The following is a 24,633-nucleotide window of genomic DNA, read 5'->3' as shown; positions in this document are numbered from 1 at the left end:
TTTCTTTTTCCTCTGGTAACCAATCCAAGGCTACCTCTTCCCATGTTCCTTGTCCCACTAGAGATTCTACCACCAATGTCTGAATCTCTGCTTTCTTCATACTAACTCGGACCTCCAAGTTATAGTATTTGGCCAATATCATAAGTTCCGATCTTTTTAAGGCCTGGAACTGTGCCTCGTTAGGGGACGTCACAAACTTTTCTCCTTCAAACACCATTGTGACTATTAGTTAGCACCTGTTAACCTTCACAAAAAAAATTCCAAATTTTCAGAAATTCAAATTCAATGTTAGAAAATTCCAAATTTGGGAATTTTGGGAATGTTATGGAATTCTATCCCAGACGTAGCCCCCAATTTCTGTTACATACTCCCCCCTAAACCCCGGCCACGGTGTACCTCCGAGCCTAGAAAGGAGTCACGGCAGAAAGATGTGCTATTATGTGTGTGTTTCAATGACCAATGGTAGAACCACACCAAGCAATTGATACAAAACCAATTATTGTATTCAAACCTCACACAATAACAAGTCAAGTGAATCCACTTGGATTCCGCCCAGGTTGGCCTTGGTTGGCCAGGTTGGCCAGGACCCAAATGACCCAGAGGACCCAAATGACCCAGAGGACCCAAATGACCCAGAGGACCCAAATGACCCAGAGGACCCAAATGACCCAGAGGACCCAAATGACCCAGACATCTCTGATGACTGGGTCCTCTGGGTCATTTGGGTCCTCTGGGTCATTTGGGTCCTCTGGGTCATTTGGGTCCTCTGGGTCATTTGGGTCATTTGGGTCCTCTGGGTCATTTGGGTCCTCTGGGGCATTTGGGTCCTCTGGGTCATTTGGGTCCTCTGGGTCATTTGGGTCCTCTGGGTCATTTGGGTCCTCTGGGTCATTTGGGTCCTCTGGGTCATTTGGGTCATTTGGGTCCTCTGGGTCATTTGGGTCCTCTGGGTCATTTGGGTCCTCTGGGTCATTTGGGTCATTTGGGTCCTCTGGGTCCTCTGGGTCCTCTGGGTCATTTGGGTCATTTGGGTCCTCTGGGTCATTTGGGTCCTCTGGGTCCTCTGGGTCATTTGGGTCCTCTGGGTCATTTGGGTCATTTGGGTCCTCTGGGTCATTTGGGTCCTCTGGGTCATTTGGGTCCTCTGGGTCATTTGGGTCCTCTGGGTCATTTGGGTCCTCTGGGTCATTTGGGTCCTCTGGGTCATTTGGGTCCTCTGGGTCATTTGGGTCCTCTGGGTCATTTGGGTCCTCTGGGTCATTTGGGTCCTCTGGGTCCTCTGGGTCATTTGGGTCCTCTGGGTCATTTGGGTCCTCTGGGTCATTTGGGTCCTCTGGGTCATTTGGGTCATTTGGGTCATTTGGGTCCTCTGGGTCATTTGGGTCCTCTGGGTCATTTGGGTCCTCTGGGTCCTCTGGGTCATTTGGGTCCTCTGGGTCCTCTGGGTCATTTGGGTCCTCTGGGTCCTCTGGGTCCTCTGGGTCCTCTGGGTCATTTGGGTCCTCTGGGTCATTTGGGTCCTCTGGGTCATTTGGGTCCTCTGGGTCCTCTGGGTCATTTGGGTCCTCTGGGTCCTCTGGGTCATTTGGGTCCTCTGGGTCATTTGGGTCCTCTGGGTCATTTGGGTCCTCTGGGTCCTCTGGGTCATTTGGGTCCTCTGGGTCATTTGGGTCATTTGGGTCCTCTGGGTCATTTGGGTCCTCTGGGTCATTTGGGTCCTCTGGGTCCTCTGGGTCATTTGGGTCCTCTGGGTCATTTGGGTCCTCTGGGTCATTTGGGTCCTCTGGGTCATTTGGGTCCTCTGGGTCATTTGGGTCCTCTGGGTCATTTGGGTCCTCTGGGTCATTTGGGTCATTTGGGTCCTCTGGGTCATTTTGGGTCCTCTGGGTCATTTGGGTCCTCTGGGTCATTTGGGTCCTCTGGGTCATTTGGGTCCTCTGGGTCATTTGGGTCCTCTGGGTCATTTGGGTCCTCTGGGTCATTTGGGTCCTCTGGGTCATTTGGGTCCTCTGGGTCATTTGGGTCCTGTGGGTCATTTGGGTCCTCTGGGTCATTTGGGTCCTCTGGGTCATTTGGGTCCTCTGGGTCATTTGGGTCCTCTGGGTCATTTGGGTCCTCTGGGTCATTTGGGTCCTCTGGGTCATTTGGGTCCTATATTCCTATCCTATAACATATATATCCTATAACCTATCCTATATATATCCTATATCATATAACATATATCCTATATATCCTATAACATAACATATAACAAATATATCCTATATTATGTACTAGCGAGCGGCCGCGTACCAGCCAAAGGGGTAGCCCATGGTTAGCCTAAATATAGATTTGATGACGTCATGTTTACACATCTGAGCGACAGAAACTGTCTACACATCTGAGCGACAGAAACGTCTACACTGTTGGAGCTTCACTTTTGGAGAGACAGAAATTCCCAGGCAAACGCTATAACGCACCAGGTTTACAACCTGTGCGTTAATAACACTTAACGCAAGTACAAGGAAACTCTCACTTGCACATCATAAACCATACAATTCCTATGATGGTACCACCAATATTTCCTTAATCAATAACTCACAGTACTCCAAGGTGAGTGAACTGTAACATTCCCCAAAGTCACGGTGTCACGACACAAGGCCAAAGTCGATCCCCGCTCTGGCGATCACACGAAAAGGTCGTACTGAGACCTGAACACAGGTCGGTCGACAGTCAAAGCTGCAGAAGAGCTGCTTGGTGAGAGGTCGGGCCGAAGTCGGTCTGGTAATGGTTCACCCAAAAGGTGAGTGGAAACTCACATCTTCTGTTCACCCAACAATGAAGCTGACATGAACAATCAGCGGTTCCCATGCTGAGGTCGCTCCGGGAAAACCCACGACACACACGTGGAACCGGGCAAAAGGCTGGTGCGAGGTGAAATGGCGGACCAGCCGATAATGGAGGCGTCAGCTTGCTTTCCAACGATGATTCACTCTCGGAACCAAAACCCGTCACGCAGGTTGAATTGCAACTGCAATAACGACAGTCACAAGAATCCCTTTCCCGGGAAAACCAACATTCGCTCGCGACCAATGTCCAAAAGGTCCGCTCACCGCCACGAAGCAGATAAGCCTTTCTTCTCCGATCTCTCTCGATCCTATCGCCCACCTCCTCTTCTTCTTCCAGTTTCTTCTTTACCCATTTCATTTCTCTTCTGAAACACTATTTTTTACCTTTGAATGCAGTTATCTCCATTTCACACCAAAACCGTAACAATAATAGTGCCTGAAACTAAAAATGCTTCAAGTAGATGAAAAACACAAAGACGGAAGTGACGAATCCGTAACAATACGTACACATTTACATGTTTAAAACTCGCACAATGCTGAACTTCTCGATGTGCAAACAACATTGTAGGCCAGTAAACCCCAAGATTCAAGACATATACAGCAAATATTGCAGACATCCTTTGCCCTGGCTTATAAGGCTGAACTTTCAATCAAAAACATCAGTCTAATCATCAAACTCAAATATGATATCTGTCAAGTTCACAAGTTCAGGGAGTTCCTCATCCTCGCATGGGTTCTGCTCTGGTTCCACCATTAATTCTTCCACAAGCTATTGTGGCATGAAAGAACCATCCAACCACTTAAACTCCAGTTTTCCATCTGCTATGTCCCATTGTCCCAGCCATGCCAATGTCGTTGAGGAATGTTTGGCACCGCCTGATACCAGATAAGAGCTTGGTAATGTGCTCTCTTCACATGCATCCTCAAGGAATCTCCGCAGGATGGAAGAAGGCTCATGTCTACTCCATTGTAGCTTGACAGCAGCTTCCCTGGTTTGGCACTGAACCGTTTCATAAATTTTCATGCCGCAACGTGGTGATGTCATTCATGCCTGAGCCTCTGTGGAGGAGGCCAATAAATAAATAAAAATAATGTCCAAAATGCTGTGGAGGAGGCCAATGAAATGTTAAATGTTCCAGCCTCTCAAATATATAATTCTCAATTTCAGCTGATCTTCCAAACGCGAGGAAAATGTCAAGGAAGTCTTGATGTTGCCTGAGAGACTTCAGAAGCGTCAGTTTTCCCTTCCGTACAAAGGCGCTGTTGGAATCGAAGCCAATAAAGGCATGTACTTGCAGGGGGAGTGCCAAGCACATATTCTTTCCCACATATTTGATGACACTTTGCACATCTATAAAGACAACTCTTGTTCTCAACTCTAGTGTCAAATATAATTTTCTGTTGGAGTTCCTGTGTGAAACTGAGTAGAAGTATGAAGACATCTATGTCTGGCTATCTCGCTATTATTGTAGAACCATATGGTGAATGGATGGCAATGTGTAGACAATGAAGGGTGATCTTTGTGTCTGCTTTTTCTTGTGTATAATTTCAACCTCCTCTGAGAGGTCTCTTGATCACTGATACTTGTCAAAGAGACGCACTTCTTTTCACAAACAAGCAATCTTCTTGTCAAGAGGTTTTGGGGCATACTTGTCCTTCCTTCTTCCACTCATCCAGTGGTTAACTGGTGAAGCACTGAGCTCGTTTTAATCATTTGACAGGAATGTCTTCCAATCTCTTGGGACGTTTGTCAGGGTTCCTTTAATCAAGTGTTTTTTGTTAAGAACCCCATCTTGCTCTCTCAATATCCTTGATTGGCAAAGAGAGGTAGGAGTCTGTCACAAAGTCAAAATGCTGTATGTTATGTTGCTGTTCAAACAAACTCTCTGCAAGCTCTCCAAATGTGTTTGGTAGGGCCACCTGTGGCATGCAGCAGAGCATTGGCATCAGTGATGTAGCTTGAGGAGCCTTGAGTGGGTCTTTGTGTTGTGTGTAAATCACCTTCCACGAAATGCATCAACTTGGACTTGTCTGTCTTCACATAGACTCCATCAGCAGTAGCCAGTGCCCAAGGGGAATTTTCACGGGAAAGGATGCACTAAAATTCTCAAAAGGGTCAAAAATTGAAAGGAATGCTCCATAATTAAAATGGGTTTTCCATCAAACTACAGACTTTCACGCATCAGAAAACAACTGAATGGAGGTTGTTACATATTTTCATTCACAAAAATCACCACTTTCATGTTGGAATGCCATAACAAGAGGAAAGGCTCTTAAATGCATTTTTTTCAACATTTGCAAAGTAAAATATGTCAAATGAATTTTTTTTAAATGGTTGTAATAGAAAGGGTGTGATATATTCTGATTGAAGATCACCAAAAGAATTTCAGGAAATTCTTTTACAGTGAAAATTTTCTTCTGAAATGCAGATTTTAACTCTAGTACACACAAGGTGACCGACTTAAGTTCCTGATCAATATTGAAAAATAGAACAGTTTCTTCAAACCTTTGTACTTTGATGGATGCTACAGATACTGCATAATTTCATGGAACCATTTCCAAAAGGCAAACGTTTCTTCTCTAAAAATTACAAACACATGAAGATGTCTTTCCTAAACTGAAAATTCGTTCAGGAAAGGACAATTTTTTAATAACATGAAATATTTTTCATTTCACTTTCTAAAATAGAAATACTGCCTAAGAAGTAAAGAGAAAATACATGGAAAATGATATCACTAACTAACTGATCTAAAAACACTTTGGAAACCTACATTATACCAATTGGCACGGTATCAGTGCCTGCATACATGTGTAGTCCTCATTTTAACATCAATAAACTTTGACTGTTACTTTAACACTTTCTTTCACATTAATGTGGATGCATAAAAAGTGTCTGGAAAAAACAGTCAATGATAAGTTTTCATTGCAGTCAAACAAGTTTGGATTTCTCATTCAGACTTAGTAGAAGAGTTACATTTTGTTCAGGAAAGGACATTATGTTAATCTTGTTAATTAAGTTTTTCTAAAATGGAAATACTGTCCAAGAACTTAAAGAGTACATACACATATATTGATGTCACTAACCAACTGATCTAAAAAACACTTTTGAAACCTATATCATACCAATAGGCATGGCGTCAGTGCCTGCATAAGTAGTTCTCATTTTATACATCAATAAACTTTGACTGTTCCATTTACACTTTCTGTCACTGCATGTTCAGAAAGCCATTTCACATTCATGTGCATGCACATGTGGTAAGTGCCTAGAAAAACAGTAAATGGTAATTTGTAATTACAGTCAAACAATTCAGGATTTCTGACTCAGTCTTGGGAGGGTTAAAACTTGTTCAGGAGAGGACATTTTTCAACACATAATTTTGAAAAGTTAATGCAAAGAAAAAGTGGGAGATAGAAAAGGTATTGAAACTATCACCACAGATTTCATACATGTACATGCACATTAGAGAAAAAGATTTCATTTAAAGCTGCCATCACTTCATTTTGGTACCGTATACATGTGGCAAACATGTTTCTTTAGAGCTAGTAAGGTATTATAAGCCTGACACACATACAATAGTCTAATTAGTTCTTGTAGGCCTACATATCTATGCATTTTGTGTGTTCATGTATGAATTTCGTCTTGCTGAAGATATTAACATGATAATCATGTTAAAAATTGTCCTTTCCTGAACATTTTGTTTCAAACAAATAGATTTCTAATACTTGTTGGTAATGCAAGAATTAAGCTTTAAATTCATTCTGTGTCTATTGTTGGGAAAACAATATTATTTCAGGAGGAAGATCTACAATATGCCCATTTTATAATTGGACTTATCACACTGTGAAATTGGCATTTATATTATTTCCCCACTTCTCCTTCCCTTGTTAATTTACATCTATGTTTCATTTCAAATGGTCAATTGGTTTTCAAAGAAAACTCTTTTGTGAATAAGCACATGTGACCCCAGGGGGTTGACTCAGCCCGTCATCCTTCCGAGGTCGGCAAATTGAGTACCAGTTCACTGGTAATTCCCTGTGTGTCGTAAAAGGCGACAAAAAGGGTTGGCGGCAGGAAGGGCATCCGGCCGTAAAACATTGCTTCAAAAAGGGGACCAACAAAAACAACAACAACCACGGTGCCCGAAAAAGGCCAACCCCCGCTTTGCGGGGAAAAATGGCCTCTAAAGGTGGTTTTTTTCTTATATAGTTAAAATTTTGCATTCAGGAAAGGACATACCAGATTTAACAGCAGTATGTGGAAAATGCAGGATCAATAACTGCTTGAATTTTTTTTGGGTATTTATGTTAACAAGCTCATAATCATACCTGCAACCGGTGGGCTTATGGCAGCTTATCACTTTGCTTGTGGGAAATAATTGCTTGTTCAGGAAATGACACTTTTTAACGGAAAATTTAGACCTATGTGATCCCCTTTGCTGTAACATTTCTATTTCTATACATCCACTGCCTACAAGCATATGCTGAAACATTCATCATTAGAACTTAATCAGAGCAGGTAATACATTGCATGACACCACTTTCATTTATTTTAGATAAGTAGTGTTCAGGAAAGGACACTTTGAAAAATTATTTAACGGAAAATAACTAATTTTCTACAAGTATGGTGTCACATAAAAACTACTTGACCGATCCAGCTGAAATTTGGCATGCACATTCTCCAGACATAGTTCAACTTCGCTAAATAGTACTGTGCTGCAATGTGGAAGTCTCTTGTTTTTTCTCATGCTAATGGAATTTACAAAAACCTGAATGAGAATCAAAAACTTGATTGAGAAAATAATTATCCTTCAGAATTATCCTTCAGAATTATCCTTCAGAATTATCCTTCAGAATTATCCTTTAGAATCGACCTTGAGAACCCACTGGAATTACCCTTTAGAATTAAACACGGTGGTTTATAAAGGTTCTTCTTCATTTTTGACGGAAGGACATGGTCAAATATTGAAGCGGCTTCACCGCTCAAAAATATAATTAATTTTATTATGAACTTGCAAAATGTGAACAGGATTAAAACAGCACCAAGCAACGGCGGGTACCCCGGCTAGTACTGTACTCCCGAATCCGTAATACTAAGAGTAAATACAGTAAATAGGTACCCCTGCTAGTACACAGATTACCTCCCTGGTAAACTAACCACATCTCTTAGCTTTACACCTCACTGAGACTGTTACTCTTCACCCAAACTCCAGAACAATCATATCGGACAGCCGGCTTAATTTAAATCAATGTGTACCATGAACGCCGTTGCTCATCTCTCTCCGATCACAACACGGTGGTGTCTCAAGTCCTCAGGGTAAAATATCTCGTGTATCCGCACACTTACACTTACAGTTACATCTTGCTCGATCAGCAAAGTGGAAAAAGGCAAATTTTATTTTTAAAAACAAAAAACATTTCCCGCGTATAGGCCTAATTGCTTTCGCGCCACGTTTACTCAAAATATATCCAACGTGTTTAAATCTCCATGAAGTCTCACGAATCCACATTTTAAATTTCCCTCCTTTCGACACATTTCCGTTCGTTTTATTATTTATATGAAGTGTAAATACAAATGCTACTTAAAAAAGGTGATCAATCCTGTCTTTGATACCATCGTTAAATTATCGCCCAATATAATGTAATATAATACAATATAATGCTTACGAGGGGAAAACCAAATCATATTTACCTCAGAATGCGTTGCACTCGTCGAAAGAAAAAAAAAAAAAACTACCGGGAGCCGTGACGTGAAATTCAAAGGCAGCTTCTTTTTTTTTCCTTTTTTTGCAATCCAGAATATAATCCAAACGCCAAAGACGATTATTGACTTATATGCTTCAATTTATGGAGACGTAAATTGAGGCAAGGATTTAAAGGTAAAATAATTGTTAAACTATTATATAATCAATGAAACCGTCACCTGTTACACCACCAGAATTCATCGAGTAATAATCACAATTGGAAATTGACAATTATTTATATTATACCAAACTAGGATTAAATATAATATTAAGAGGATAAAATATAAGGTGATTATAAGAAATTACCATGATTAGGAAATTGTTGATAAAATATTGCCTGAATTGCCATCTCGATGGTCTTATTCTGAGGAAATTTCAACGGAGCGTTAAATCTTTCAGGGTTACAGGAACGATCATTTTGAAAATTCTGTTGTTGCTTTTAAAAAGAAGATAGATAGCAAATCAATAAACAAGGAACTGTGTTTATTTAGCCGTACGAGTGAAAAAGGGTAGTTCGTTGGAAACGAACCTTCAAACATTTGAAATAAAACAAGCATTCTAAGTATTGCGCTGCAATACATGTCCCCTACCATAGGGGACTCCGGTGTACACGCCTCGCCTCGTTGATAAGTGTTCAATCCAAAACTATAAACCATTCTTTAGCTGGTATGGGCGAATTTTAAAGCGTCATTACAAAGAAAACCGAGTTGTTCCACCAGTTGATGCTGGTTTTCAAACTTGATCCGAGTTATGCCGAGACACGTGTGTAAAAAATTTTGTTGCAATCGGCCAATATTTGGTGGAGATATCGCACGGAAACCAAAGTGTGACAGACGAACCTCATTAAATATGCAAATTTATGCACGGTTGAATGTGGGCGTGGATGATGTGAGACCGGGTTATCCTGACAGGGTTATCCGCGGACCGTGGAAGCTAGGTTACTTCTGACGCGTACTGTGTATACTGCTAAGAGGGCAGAGTATCAGATACATATTTAAAGAAGTATTCACGCAGATTATACGCACAGAAGCATATGGTAAAGTGACACTCCAACCTCCCAAGATGTATTGTTGATTTATTGGTAAACTATGTGAATTCAATGTATTCTTGCCTCATATGAAGAACTAGCTGAGGTGCCCGGCTTCGCCCGGGTTGAATAAGAATAATACAAATATATGATGAAAAGAACATGTATATTTTAGAGCAATATCACAGTACATTTCCTACATGACGTTTTGTCAATTATCAATTTCTCAAAACCTCTTGGTATACAACATTTCTGGTTTTCTTACTTGGTGCCAAGACATAAAGATTGCTTGGTTTTCCAACCCTCGAGCAGCCCACGTACAGCTGGCCATGGGCAAACTTGTTCTGTGAAGTTCAGGCCTACAACCTTCATTGATTGCCCCTGCGCCCTGTTGATGGACATAGCAAAACATAGCCTGATGGGGAACTGAATCCTCTTGAAGGAGAATGGAAGGTCAGGTGGAATAAGTGGCATCCTTGGAATGAATACTTTCTCTCCTCTGTATTGTCCTGAGGATGGTTGCCTCTAGGACATGCGGCATCATTTGCTCGATTGTCAATCGTGTTCCATTACACAGCTTTGGTGGATCAAGATTCCTTAGAAGTATGGTGCTATGCACACACAGCTCGTTTGTCAAGAAGGTAGGCCACCACGCGTTGAACAAAACCAAACACTTTATTCAATGCTCGCACGTAAGCACTGGTCGGGCTCGACTTTCGAGCCCGCGTATATGTCCCGAGGCCACGCCTTGCCCTCGGGCGTGGCCGGTCGGCCGAAAGGCGGGGCATGTATTACAGTTCAACCCTGAGCCTCATGACTCCTTTGCTCCGGGCGTGGCCCGAGCCTTGCTTCCAGGTCCGGTCGCTCGCGTCACCCACTGGTGCGCGGAATTATGACCCGCTGGCATTGTGTCCGCCACAGAAGCATGATTGGTGCTCCCACCTTGAGAATCAACCTGTGTGTTAGGAGTCCTTGAGGCTGAAGACTGTTGAGAAACTCAGTTGGGAGGTTTACTGCCTGATCTTCATCTGTCACTTTGTCAAGAGAATCATAATGTCTTTCATGACCGGGAAGTTGGTGGAGGAGCAAATTGTTGATCTCTTGAACAGCATTGTTCTTGGGGGCCAAAATGGCTCTTTCAGCAAGCCATGATGAGTCCTGGAACTGGGTCTCCATATTGGGAAAGACCTTTTTGATCAAGTCATCTTTTGTTTCAACAAACTGTCCAAATGGTAGAGTTTTTTGTTCTGATGCATCTTGAGGGTATAGGCCATTGCCAACTTTCAAAAGCTGGCTTGAGAACTCCCCTGCAGTGTTGTCACCAAGAAGGTGGACTCTCATGTTGGTATTCAGGGTAAGTCTTTGCACATGTGGCCAGAGGAGATAAGAAGACTTGATACAGGCCTTGACTTGATCTGCTCTTGTGCCCCGTTGGATGACTGGGAGAGTCTGACGAAAGTCTCCAGCCAGAACAGTTGTCACACCACCCATGATTTTCTTGTTGTTGCGAATATCTTGGAGTGTTCTGTTCACTGCTTCGAATGCCTGCTTGTGGTTCATAGTAGCCTCATCCCAGATGATGATTTTGCACTGTTGAAGGATCTTGGCGTTTGCTGAATTCTTGCTAATGTTGCAGGTTGGGGTGTCTTGCTTGGTCAAATCCAAAGGCAGTTTGAAAGTTGAGTGTGCTGCCCTTCCTCCTTCAAGAAGTGTAGCTGCAATTCCACTTGAGGCCACAGCCAGAGCAATTTCCGACTTTTGACGAACCTTGGCCAGGATGATATTAATGAGGAATGTTTTTCCTGTCCCGCCAGGAGCATCGAGGAAGAATATCTTGCCGGCATCATCAGCGCGGTCCATGTCGTCGTGGTAGCGGACCGACTCTCTCTCTCTCTCTCTCTCTCTCTTTGCTCTCGTCTCATCTGCCTCGTCTCCCGCTCATCTCCTTCTCTCTTCCTGGCTCATCTGTTGAAGTAGTCCGCGGCGGCGCTTATATCACGCGCCTTGCAAATCAACCCGCGCGCGCTTCGCTCCGCCTACCGGTGAACACGCCTCGGCCCTGACTGGTCGTGAGGGTTCACCGGCACCTCCCTCGTGACACGTTGATGGGGCCACGCCTTCGTCAGGGTATTGATCAGTTTGAACTTTTACCTGATGTTCACTTGTCAAATGCACAATTACAAATGAGGCCCGGTTTTTTTAACCATTAAAATAAAAAGTAGCCTATAACCACCGGGATTTTATTCTGATTCCGAATCTGTGTCTAAAACGTTTCTCCGATGTGTAGTTCTTGAGTTATAAGCGGACATCCAGACAGACACACACACACACACACAGACACTCCTCATTTATTTATATAGATGTGTTAATGGAAACATTATTCAGTGAAAACGTTTTTGACTTGATGCTTATTCTAGGAAAGCATTTTAAAGAACAGTCCACGATTACAGCATATTGTGCACAAGGAATATTAACAGCTTTGACTTACCGCACTGCAAATTATAGTCCGGAAAACTGTTGGGGAAATTACCAAAGTTCAAAGTGCCATAACTTTGTCAAAAATGATCGAAACGTCGTGAAGTTCGAACTTGATCTGTAACTTATCATGAGGAAACCATGCACCAAGTTTGAAATCATTAGCATTAAGAATTTAGGAAAAAAAGTCCGGAAAACTGTTCTTTGCGTGACGGACGGACAGACTGACAGACGGAGGGGCGGAGTGCAAACCTATAGTCCCCTCCGGTGTACACCGGTAGGGGACTAATAAAGTAAGTAGGGCTGAGCCTAACGTACTGGCTGCGCGTCATCGTGAAAACAGTTCACAAAGATATGCAACATGCAAGGTATAACTCTCACTATTTTTTGGAGTGTCTCACAATTTCATCGACAATCTCACCGCAGCAACTCTCACGGTCACACAAGCTAATCTCACATGTTTGGTGGCCTTCCGGAAGTAAATTGAAAGTTTTTCGCATTAACGTAGCAGATCGACAAGTGCTCCTTCTTCTTTTTCAGCTGAAACTTCTTCTTCTTGTTGTCGTAGACCTCGCCGTGTAGACGTCGTCGTTGTCGTTGTAAAGTAAGTCGGGCGATCGTGGTCGTCGCAGTCTTTGTCGTTGCAGTCTTCGTCGGCGCAGTCGTCGTCCGCGCAGTCTTCGTTGTCGCCGTCGCATTCGTCATTGTCGCAGTCTTCGTCGTCGCAGTCGCAGTCTTCGTCGTCGCAGTAGTCGCAGTCTTCGTCGTCGCAGTCTTCGTCGTCGCAGTCTTCGTCGTCGCAGTCTTCGTCGTCGTCGCAGTCTTCGTCGTCGTCGCAGTCTTCGTCGTCGTCGCAGTCGTCATCCCAATCCCCCCTCCTGCACATCCCAATATCCCCCTCCCACCACCCGTACATTCCAACCCCCACCCCCCCCACCTCCCACCTCCCCTCCCGTACATTCCAACCACCCGTACATTCCAAACCCCCCCCTCCCGCCACACGTTCACCCAAATCCCCCCCCCCCCCCCCGCCAACATCGTCACAATGAACGTTATGCAAACGCGAATGTTATGCGGGAGTCCAAACCTGAGAATTCTGAAGACTAAAGCTGAAATTGGGAAAAATAAAGAGCCTATTTTACTCCTGGAGATCCCAGGATTATCCACCCAAAATATCGTTGCGATCAGTTCAGCAGTTTTTACGGTACTGTTGAATGGAGACAGACAGACAGACAGACAGACAGACAGACAGACGGACGGACATTTGGTGAATTATAGTAAGATTTTACCTTTTAATTTGGGCCTCCCAATTGAAGCCCCACCCGTAGGGCCGGTACCGTTGCTAGTTCAATTAATTATCACTGTGCAGAGGAATTAGAGATTTTTTTTTTTTTTTTTTTGTATACTGAATCGAGGCTCGTGAAAGAGCTAACATTTATTTCACAAACAAATCAACCAGACAAACAAATCACACAAAAAGAGGGAGCGGAAGACAAGATGGGGAGAGAAGGGGAAGCACACAAACCACAACATTTGAGAGCAGGGAGAAGTGTGGGAGGGAGAGGGCTTGGGGGCAGGAGGCGTGGGAAGGGGGGGGGGGGGGGAGAGGTATAAAACACAAGGGGACCGAAATTAGCGGGGGTAGAAAAGATCAAGGTTTTGGATGGGGGAGGATAAGAGATGGTGGTGAACAGCTGTTTTAAAGACCTGGAGGGTGGAGTGGGATTGAAGAGAGTGAGGGAGTTTGTTCCAGAGGCGGGAGAAAAGAGGAATGAAGGAGTGAAGGTGAGCAGAAAGTCTTGATTTTGGCAGTTTAACCATAAGAGGGTTGCAGGCAGATCTTGTGCGACCTGTAGGAATATTTGGGGGACAGAGCCCAGAGCGAGCTGGGGGGGCAAGGCCAGAGAGGAGTCGGTAGAAGACGGAAAGACCACCAACCTGCCTGCGGTGAGTGAGTGGAAGGCCCTTGGAGTTAGCTTCATCGCGGGAGATTCCAATGATTCTGAACGCTTTGGTTTCAACAGCGTGAAGACGAGCTAGGTGTGAGGCAGGAGCACCAGACCAGAGGGGAGAGCAGTATTCCATAGAGCTGCGGATGAAAGCCTTGTATGTGGTGAGGAGCTCAGGTGTGCCAAGGAAGGACTTCGCACGACAGAGGATGCCCAGTCGGCGACTGGCTTTGGAGGCCAGATTTGAAATGTGGTTTTCCCAGGAAAGATCATGGCAAATAGTGAGACCCAAAAGCTTGAGTGACAGAACTTCTTGGAGAGGATTATTCAGAAAGTGGATGGGAGGGTTTTCCAGTCGGTCTTTTCGGAGAGACATCGTAAGAGTGTGAAATTTATCAGGATTGAGACATGTTCCATTTGTTTGCCCAGTCTGTGATTTTGTCCAGGTCTGCAGAGAGTGAGGAGGCTGCAGACTGCCGATCTGAGGGATGAGGAATGGAGCGACAGAGAGTAGAGTCGTCAGCAAAGAGATAGAGAGGATTTTCAAGAGAGTCAGAGAGATCATTGATGAAGACCAGAAAAAGCACAGGGCCCAGAACACTACCTTGGGGAACTCCAGCCTGAACAGGAAGAGGAGATGAGAGAAACCCATTCAGGGCCACACGTTGACTACGACCAGAGAGGAAGTCCGCCAGCCATGCGTGGAGATTTCCATGGATACCAAAGGAGGAGAGTTTGGTGAGCAGAGCGGGGTGCCAGACCGTATCGAAGGCACGTGAAATGTCAAGGGAGACAGCTCTAATTTCCTGGATGGGAGACTAAACTAATTAAGATGGAAACAAGTAAAAATACATTCAAAGTACATCGCCCCCATGCCAAATAATTAAATATCCCACAGCGCGGCATTGCCGAGGCGCCTCCGGTGCCCGGCAATACCGCAGTGCAGCACATACATAGAGAGTGCATGGGGAGGGAGAGGTGTACAATAATTGATTCATTAATTGCATCTTACTATAATTCACCAAATGTCCGTCTGTCTGTTCGAAGGTACCATAAAAACTGCTGAACCGATCGGAAAGATATTTTGGGAGGGTAATCCTGGGACCCCTGGGAGTAAAATAGGCTATTTAGTTTTCCCAATTTCAGCTTTGGTCTCCAGCATTCTCAGGTTTGGACTCCCGTATAACATTCGCGTTCGCATAACGTTCATTGTGACGATGTTCTCATTGTGACGATGTACGTGTTCACGGTAGTGTTTGACGTGACGGTGTGAACGTAATTTCGTAATGTTTTTCGTTTTGTAATCCTTTAATGAACGTTTAATGTTTAATGAACGTTTAATGCCCTTCGATGTACGGGGCCACACGTGTGCTACACTGGACGGGCCAGTGTGTACCTTGCCCTTCGCCGTCAGGCTCGGGTAAACCGCTGAGCCCCATCCGTGATGGGGACTGGGGCTTGAGACAGTGTCCCACGAACGAGGAATTCCCAGTAAGCGCAAGTCATCAGCACGCGTTGATTAAGTCCCTGCCCTTTGTACACACCGCCGGTCACCGCACAAACATCACAATGAAACACAATCACAATTCACATATTCGTGCAATTCGAGAAAAGGAACTTTTATCAGCAATGTCGTCTATCCTGAAGTTCTAAGCTGAAGAAGAGGTACAAAATCATTAAACTCCTTTCCCTAAAGAAAAGCGCATAGTGATATCATGATTTGAAACACAATGGAATAATATTTACCGATATGAACAGTGATGTGGCTTTTATTGAAATTCTAAAGATACTGTTTTGATTTTGATGATTTACGTGTGATATGATTTGACAGATGTTTACATGAATTGTTTAAAAAAAAAAATTTCTGCCTTCAATTTCTGATATTTTGCCTTTTCATTTCGGCTTCCCAATTGAAGACCCGCCCTTAGGGCGGTTACCGTTGCTGGTAATTAAAATCGATAAAAGATTATCATTAAATATTTTCTTAATCAATTGGCTAATAGCATAACTAAACCACTATAGTCAGGGGGCCAGGAGCTGAACCTGGAAAGTGGTTCTAAAGTTTTTTTCTCAGTGTATTCATGTTATATGGGTATTGTACTGTATGAAACTGCCTGATGGCATTCTCCCATCATTGAGCATTTTCATATAACAGGTTTTATAAAATCACGGCTATAAGGACGCAAAACACTGGTTTTAGCAGGGTTGGGGAAAATAGAAATACCTTTATATTTTCGTAAATATTCAAGCTAGGGTCTTGCATATTTGCATATGGGTGTATCTTGACCATATCGATTTGTGGGTCAAAGGTCAAAGTCATAGTTCAAGGTCAAAGGTCAAATATCTGGGTCAAACTTGTACAATCCAGCATTGTATTACAATGTGATATATTTCTCATTATAATGAACCTGTATCCATTGTTATAATGTCTGATGTGTTGTTAGCTCAATATGTCTTCTGAGCTCAATATTGAATAAAGAAATGCTAGAATACATAATATTTATTGAGTTCTTTATGATTTCTTGTTCAAAAATCACATCGAATCAGGCCACATGAATGATTTTTATATGGTATACATATTCATAGGTTACGAAACTTGTACATATTATGTATTTGGTTTTTAAATCTTTCTTAGATCATATAAACATCATCAATTATCAGAGTTATTGTAATCATCATCATCTTCTTCACCACTTGTTTCATCATCACTCTCATGTGATATAGTATTCACCCTGTTGTGACATACTGATACTGCATCCTCTTGCTGACAGGCACAGAAGACTGAGCAAGTCATTCCTGCTTTGTTGCATCCACATCGAACACTTTCACATGGTGCGTCACTGGAGCAACCACAACTGATGATCTTTTGGATGTACTCAGGGACCAGTTTATATCCTGATGGAACTGTGGTTGGGCACAGCATATCCCCATCTTTGTTCCATCCATACTCTAACGGGTCTAACTTCTGAGGCTCAAGCCTCAAAGCATTCTTCCACAAAAAAGTTTGTAGGTGTGCTCTTTTCAGATTTTCCTGGAAAGCAGCATCAGTTGGGGGCAGTGAACAGAGTTTTGGCATTATGCTGCTCCCCTTGCCTATTCTGGTCGTCCATACCTTTGCTCTAGCCTCACAAAGTGTATGGCAGTTTTTCTGACCATAAGTAGCAACAGCGAATTGAGTTGCCTGCTTCACTATATCAGGCCAGGATGCATCAATTTTTCCAAGAAGACTCAGTGAGTGCTGTTTTATAGTGTTCAACATCGTCTTCTTCCCGATGCCAAAACATCCTGCTACAGTGTCACATCCAGATAAGGCGTGTCCTGCAAGAAGGTTTGGAATGAGGTCTGTATATTGGGCAACAGTTGCCTTGATGTCTATGACACTTCGTCCATGTATAGGACATTGCATTATAAATGGGATGTCAAGATTCTGCTCCAGATAGTGGTGCAGCAGGAGGGCCCACACATCTGTATCGTCAGCCACCACAACTACACCAGATGCCCCTTCTGAAGCTGCCATAAATGCCTGCTGCACTATAATGTTGTCAGCTTCTTCATGACTGGTATACAGATCACGTCTTTCTATGACATTGCCCTTCCTAATCTCGATAGTTTCCTCTTGTCCTGTTATCAAAAGTGTGTGCTCCTGTGTATGTTTCTGAACAAAGTCTTCATCACTTTGCAAGTCCTCACATATCAGTTTGATGAGCTGTTTCTTATTGCCTGTAACAGTCAAAACTGCTTTCTGGGAGAGGATTGGTGTTGAGGGTGTTAATTGATACACCCTGCCAGTACCTCTGGCTAATCGTGTTGAATCTTTGGTGCTGAAATCATTGTATCTATCAAAGATTAGATATACATCATATTTGGAGAGCTTATCTGCTATTTTGTGCTTGAAGGCATCAATGTAAGTCTGCACATTTCCAACAGCAGGCCAACCAGGTATCCAGAGAAGGGCACACCCATCAATGACAGTGACTTCTATTTCTTCCTGGGCTACTCTTGATGACACCTCAATTTTCATATCTCTTTTCAAGATGGATTTGGATGTGGATATCCGCATGTCACCAGAGTCTACAAAAAGAGCCGTTGGCAGTGGAGCCAATTCATGGGACATCAGATGGTCAATATCTATATCCCTATTACTGGCCTGCAGACATATGACACGACTGTAGATTAGGTTTGTATCAAAAACCTTCTGTGTGCCGATATTTACAGACTTCTTCGTGTCTGCCATTGAAGTTATCCTTCTTTCAATCTTGTGATGAAAGCCTCGAGGTAAAGCCTCTGTAAATTCCCCGGATTGTTTGCTCCCGATTTCAATTGATTTGTGAACATTAACTGTTGAAGATGATTGTACCCTTCCAGTAACTATGTTCACAATTGATCCCTCTGGGTGCTGCTAGTGGTCAAGTGGTGGTATGCACTGGGCCATCTTCACTCTTATGTCCTGTCGATCCTTTGCATCAGATTTTATCCTAGATTTGCTTTCTTCTTTGTGCACGCTTGCCTGCCTGGTTGCACTCTCATCACCTCGCATTTCAGCTACATCGGTAGCTATCTGACCGCAGACATGTAGGCTCAATGCCCAAGATTTCAAAGCTTTGGGGTTAAGTGTGATGCCTATTATGCCGTGCTTGCCTTTGCCATATCTCATGAACGTGGTCTCGATGAGCATATCAGACCAGATTCCATTCCATATGCCATCAATGTGCCCCACAACGTGGTCCCCTTTGGTGAAATGCTGTAGAACATGTTGTGGGAGAGTTGTGGGAGTTGTGTTACACCATATACAGATCATTTACGCAACCAGATTTGATGTAATCTTTGAACATAAAATCATAAAGAACTCAAAAAATATTATGTAGTCTAGCATTTCTTCATTCAGTATTGAGCTCATGAGACCTTATAACAAGACATTAGACGTTATAACAATGGATACAGGTTCAGTATAATGAGAAATATATCACAGTGTATAAACAATGCTGAGTTGTACACGTTTGACCCAGATATTTGACCTTTGACCATGACCTATGACTTTGACCTTTGACCCACGAATAGGTATGGTCAAGATACACCCATATGCAAAAAATCAAGACCCTAGCTTGAATGCTTGCAAAGATATAAGGGTATTTCTATTTTCCCCACCCCTCTAAAGCCAGTGTTTTGCGTCCCGATAACCGCAATTGTATAAAGCCTGTTATATGAAAATGCTCAATGATGGGAGAATGCCATCATGCAGTTTCATAGAGTACAATACCCATATAACATGATAACACTGAGAAAAAAACTTTAGAACCACTTTCCAGGTCAGGCCAAAATATGCATTTGACCCCCTGACTACTAGTGCTTCATCCGAAGATGTATCTTTTAGAAATTTAATTAAATAAGTCATTAATAAAAAATTAAATAATTAACTAATTAATCAATAAATAATTAATCAATGAAATGATTAATCAATAAATCAAAAATATCCTTGATAGCCACATCACTTGGTCACTCATGTCCAAATATTAGCTTCCGAGCTCAAAAGGTGTCTGAGATATTGGCCAAATGAGAAAGAAAATAAATAAATGATTAATAATGAAAATAAATAAATAATAATCATAAAAAAATTAAATTATTAATCAATTCAGTCAGAGAACACATAAACCACCACCATTTCATCAGAATCTGTAACTTAAAAAAAAAAAAATTTTTAGTCATTAATCGAATAATTTAATAATTAATCGATTAATTGATTAATTAATAAATCAAAAATAGCCTTTGCAGCCAAATCACCTGGTAATTGGCATGTCCAAATATCAGCTTCCTATCTCAAAAGGTGCCTCAGTTAATGGTCAGAAGAGAAAGGAAATTCGATTAATTAAATAAGTACTTAATTAATCGCTAATATTTAAATAACTCCTCAACTAATTGATTAATCAAAAAACAAAAAATACCGTTTTTGCAAAAGGACATGCTCACTATTGTGCCGAAATTTCAGCTTCCTAGCTCAAAGGATGGCTGAGATATCGCCCGGAAAAAACAAACAAGAAAACAAACAACCAAGAAAACAAACGAGAAAACAACCAGAGTGAAAACTGAGTACTCCCTTTCAGCGTGCGTCACTGCCGAGCCCCCTTTGGTGCCCGGCAATGACGTTTTGCAATGCCTGGAGATAGCATAGGAAAGGAGCGGTGTACAATTAATCAATTCACTAATAGAACACATAAACCGCCACCATTTCATCAGAATCTGTAACTTAAAAAAAAAATGTTAGTCATTAATCGAATAATTAAATAATTAATCGATTAATTGATTAATCAATAAATAAAAAATAGGCTTTGCAGCCAAATCACTTGGTCATTGGCATGCCCAAATATTAGCTTCCTAACTCAAAAGGTGCCTGAGATAATAGCAGAAGAGAAGGGAAATGTATAAGTACTTAATTAATTGCTAATAATTAAATAACTCTTCAATTAATTGATTAATCAAAAAAAACAAAAAACGTTTATGACAAAGGACTTGCTCACTATTGTGCCGAAATTACAGCTTCCTAGCTCAAAGGATGGCTGAGATATCGCCAGGACAAACAAACAAACAAACAAGAAAACAAGAAAGCAAGAAAGCAAGAAAACAAACAACCAGAGTGAAAACTGTGTACTCCCTTTCAGCGTGCATCACTGCCGAGCCCCCTTCGGTGCCCGGCAATGACGATATGCAGCGCCTAGAGATGGCATAGGAAAGGTGTGGTGTACAACAAACAACCAGAGTGAAAACTGAGTACTCCCTTTCAGCGTGCGTCATTGCCGAGCCCCCTTCGGTGCCCGGCAATGACGATATGCAGCGCCTGGAGATGGCATAGGAAAGGTGCGGTGTACAACAAACAACCAGAGTGAAAATTGAGTACTCCCTTTCAGCGTGCGTCATTGCCGAGCCCCCTTCGGTGCCCGGCAATGCCGATATGCAGCGCCTGGAGATGGCATAGGAAAGGAGCGGTGGACAACAAACAACCAGAGGAGTGAAAACTGAGTACTCCCTTTCAGCGTGCGTCATTGCCGAGCCCCCTTCGGTGCCCGGCAATGACGTTTTTGCAGTGCCTGGAGATGGAATAGGAAAGGAGCGGTGTACAATATCACGAGTTCAGCAAGAAAGGGATCAGGCATGTCCTGATGGAACCTGGCAAAATGCACCTATGGGTCTGGTATTTGATAATTATGACGAGATCTGCTGCACCTTGTCGGGTGCTGACACTCTTCATGATACCATGGGAATTTTGTATCAGACATCACACTTGTTGACTTGTTGACGCCGAACAGTCGAAACTGCCAACTTTTCCTCTGAAAACAGAAGAAAGCAGCGGAAGCTGAATGTCCCAGAGACCGTTCTCACACAGTATCGCAGAAAAACATGAATGGCAATTCTTGATTCACAGTGACAAATGAAATGCATCACACAATTTTCTGATTTTTTTGAGCAGTTTTGATTAAAGTGCATTAACCTCTTATGTTTATCATCTCTAAATGATTCCGAAGACACTTAAGCTGACCTGTATGTGTTCTTCAGTGATATATTCTGTGTCGTTATCCACTCGCCTTCTATTTGCGATATGTCTCAATCAGAGTTGAAGAATGAGGAAGAGGACAATGGGGATAGTTGTAACTACATTCACAACGCATCTTTCCCTTCCACCGATACAAGGGGAGAGGTCATCTAACTAAACAAAACAAATAAGTTGAATACTAGTTTTAAATACAATGAACAATGTTGACCGTTTGGAACAACAACAACAACAACATGCATTTTAAGGCCATTTTCCCTGCTAGAGCGGGGGTTGGCCTTGCGGTCCCCATGACAATCTTCTCCATTTTGCCCTATTTTCTGCATCTCTCCTTGTTAACCCCCTTGTCCGCATTTCTTCTTCCACCATCTTTAGCCAAGTCTTTCTCGGTCTTCCCCGTCCTCTACTTCCTTCTACATTCATTTCCATCACTCTTCTCAACCAGTCACTTTCATCCTTCCTCAACACATGACCAAACCCTCTCAACCTGCTCCTCTTCACAGCATCAATCACAGGCTCTATTCCCATCATCTTTCGCAATTCATCATTTGTCTTCCTCTCTCTCAACGATACTCCGCACATCCACCGAACCATTCGCATTTCCACCCTTTCCAGCCTTCGTTGCTGCTCTACATTCATGACCCATGTCTCGCTCCCATAAATCATAACACTTCTCACACATGCAGCATACACCTTTCCCTTCAGCTTTCCCTTTCCCTTTGACCGTTTGGAACAATATACTTTATTTTGCAAAATTGTATTAAGAACAGAGACAACAAAGTGATATATTTTATTTCCTTTACTTCAAGAGCTGAAGAGAAATACAGTACTAGTAATAACAAACCGTGAAAATAAATAAAGAAATGTCAACCAACAAGATTCTCTTTCGATTCCCTCCCAATTTTTTTTTCCTGCTGCACATATCCGCCATCAGTGGTTTTGCATTATCTGACCATATGTTCCCAGTTCTAAATCTCAGACGATTCCCAAATGACGGTTATTCCATCTGTTATCGGGCTATCCTTTCTTTCTTTTCCCCAAATTGTTAATATCTGGTCGAAAAGGTCATCAATATACAGGTTCCTTGCAGCTCCCAGCAATCTCTGCTGCCCTCTTCCTGCCTAAATCCTGCTATCTTATTCTCAGCAATGTCTCTTTCACTCAGTTTTGCTCTTCCCATCCACTCCATCTCCCCAAACACCCATCAGCTTCTTACAACAAATTAACATCACAGTATGGACTCCAAGCCCAAAAAACAATGCCAAGTCCCAAGCCCAGGTGTTTTCTCCAGATTCTCCCACGATTGCTCCGGCCGCCTTTGGTTTTCCCCAACTTCCAACTGTCTCGAGAAAACCAAATAGAAGAGGCCCAAATCCACAGAGAGCTTGACAAATAAGAGAGGCAGCAAGATATGGCGTATTATTGCGAGGAAGAGAGACGAGGGAAAGTATGGATGACAAAGGGGAGCAAAGGTATAAAGTCGGCCAACGAGGCCGGAATGTCAAAAATGTGCCTGTGGATGAGAAGGGAGGGAGGCGGTTAGATTTCTACAAGATGAAAAAAATCATCAAACCAAATACACAAAATGAAAGAGAAGAGGGATGATAGGTGAAGAAAGCTAAACATAGAGGAAAGAGTGAGAAAGGAAAGGGGGACAAAGAAGGAGCAACATTGACAAGTGAAACAACGATACAATAACATGGATGTAAGGAAGGAGAGAGGTCAGAAACAGGTTCGTTACCCAGTGCTGAAATAACCACCCAGAAGATCAGCTGAAAGCACGATAACCACCGAACCTTGAATTTGAGCTTCACACTGAGAATAGAAAGGTTGCAGTTGAGAATCCACAAACACAGCATTTTACCACTTATTCAAAAAGTACAAAACCACAAAAAGGCGCAGCTTCTGCGAACAGCAATTTCCGGGTGTTATAATCGCCTGGAATGCCCATTCATTCTTCCACTGCTTCCTCTTGCCTGTAGGTGTAGGTAATAACGAACAACCTTCATCAACGGTCAGCAAAATGCAAAAGGGCCCAAATTATGCCTCTTGATCACAAACGGTAAGTTTACACATTTATCATTTGATAAGTAAAGTTAAATATTAATCATTCATAAAATTTTACAAGTTCACACATATGGTGCATCACATGGTGTGCACAGTATTGATGACAGAGCACTCAAGACACAGACACGACCAATCACTTTCGATTTAATTTTATACATTTCACCCATTTAAGATATCTGTTTTACCACTCCATGATAGCTGAACAATTACAAAGTCATTGGATGAAATTGGGCTAGCAGGAAGGCCTCGAGGTATGCACACTCCCCTCTAAGCTGTCTAGCCTGGGTTTGAATCCCGACACAGCTATAAGCTGTTAATCCTGGTGTTTCACAGGCAAGGTGATTAATCAATGTGTTCTGTCCCTCCCTCCTCCCCCCGGGACTAAAACTCCAATATCTAAATCAAAAACTTGGAGAACCACCAAATTTTAGAGAAAGCATAAAGTGATTGTATGTTCAAGAGACAACAGAACAGAATCCTTTTCCTATTCAAAATGTATTATTTCTAGAGAACAATGTTTTCAAAAAAGAATTTAACAATTTTTCAATGAAAGCAAAGAAAAGTTGTTCTGAAAGTACACCTACTCAAAATAAGTCCGGTTAATTGTCGATTTTATATATTTTCTTGTTACCAATTTGTCAAATCAGTTTTAACTGTCAATATTGCAATTTGTCTATTTAATCTACTGTCGTATTCATTTCAAATTAATAATATTTAAAGCCCAATCAATTACCGTAATCAGCTCTCCACACACCTTTGTTGGTAGCGTGCTGCTATCTGTTCCCTATGTCGATAATCCCGACCGTCCATGCTCGTCACCCTTCCGTAGCTTCCACGGACAACTGTCTCTTTCTCTCTGCAAAGCAGTTGCATAGATCAATCACAATTGAACAAATGAAAGTACTTTCTGTTTAATGCAAATGACAAGTTAAACTGAGATATCAAAAACTAAGAATTACGATATCTGATTCTGATCTTACAGAATCTTTCACATGACATTCAACTT

At 42.5% G+C, this 24,633-nt stretch overlaps 2 protein-coding genes across 3 annotated transcripts in view; both read right to left on the bottom strand.

Moving 5' to 3' along the window:
• Positions 1-8,575, bottom strand: part of LOC137420838 (uncharacterized) — a 91,357-nt gene extending 82,782 nt beyond the window's left edge. The window contains exon 1 of the mRNA XM_068106276.2: positions 8,518-8,575. The gene's annotated coding sequence lies outside the window, so the exon portion shown is untranslated. The remainder of the gene's footprint in view (positions 1-8,517) is intronic.
• Positions 8,576-22,344: 13,769 nt separating this feature from the next.
• JAGN1 (jagunal vesicle mediated transporter 1) overlaps positions 22,345-24,633 on the bottom strand; it is a 34,804-nt gene continuing 32,515 nt past the window's right edge. For both annotated transcript variants that reach the window (XM_068106277.2, XM_068106278.2), the window contains exons 2-4: positions 24,382-24,483; positions 23,302-23,375; positions 22,345-23,073 (exon numbers count right to left, since the gene is read on the bottom strand). In XM_068106277.2, coding sequence (XP_067962378.1) covers positions 22,718-23,073; positions 23,302-23,375; positions 24,382-24,483 — 532 coding nt within the window. In that variant the 3' untranslated portion in view covers positions 22,345-22,717. The remainder of the gene's footprint in view (positions 23,074-23,301; positions 23,376-24,381; positions 24,484-24,633) is intronic.

This window comes from Myxine glutinosa, chromosome 2 (assembly GCF_964187855.1).
Source record: "Myxine glutinosa chromosome 2, kmMyxGlut1.1, whole genome shotgun sequence".
NCBI lineage: Eukaryota > Metazoa > Chordata > Myxini > Myxiniformes > Myxinidae > Myxine > Myxine glutinosa.
This window is presented reverse-complemented; position numbering and strand designations above follow the sequence as displayed.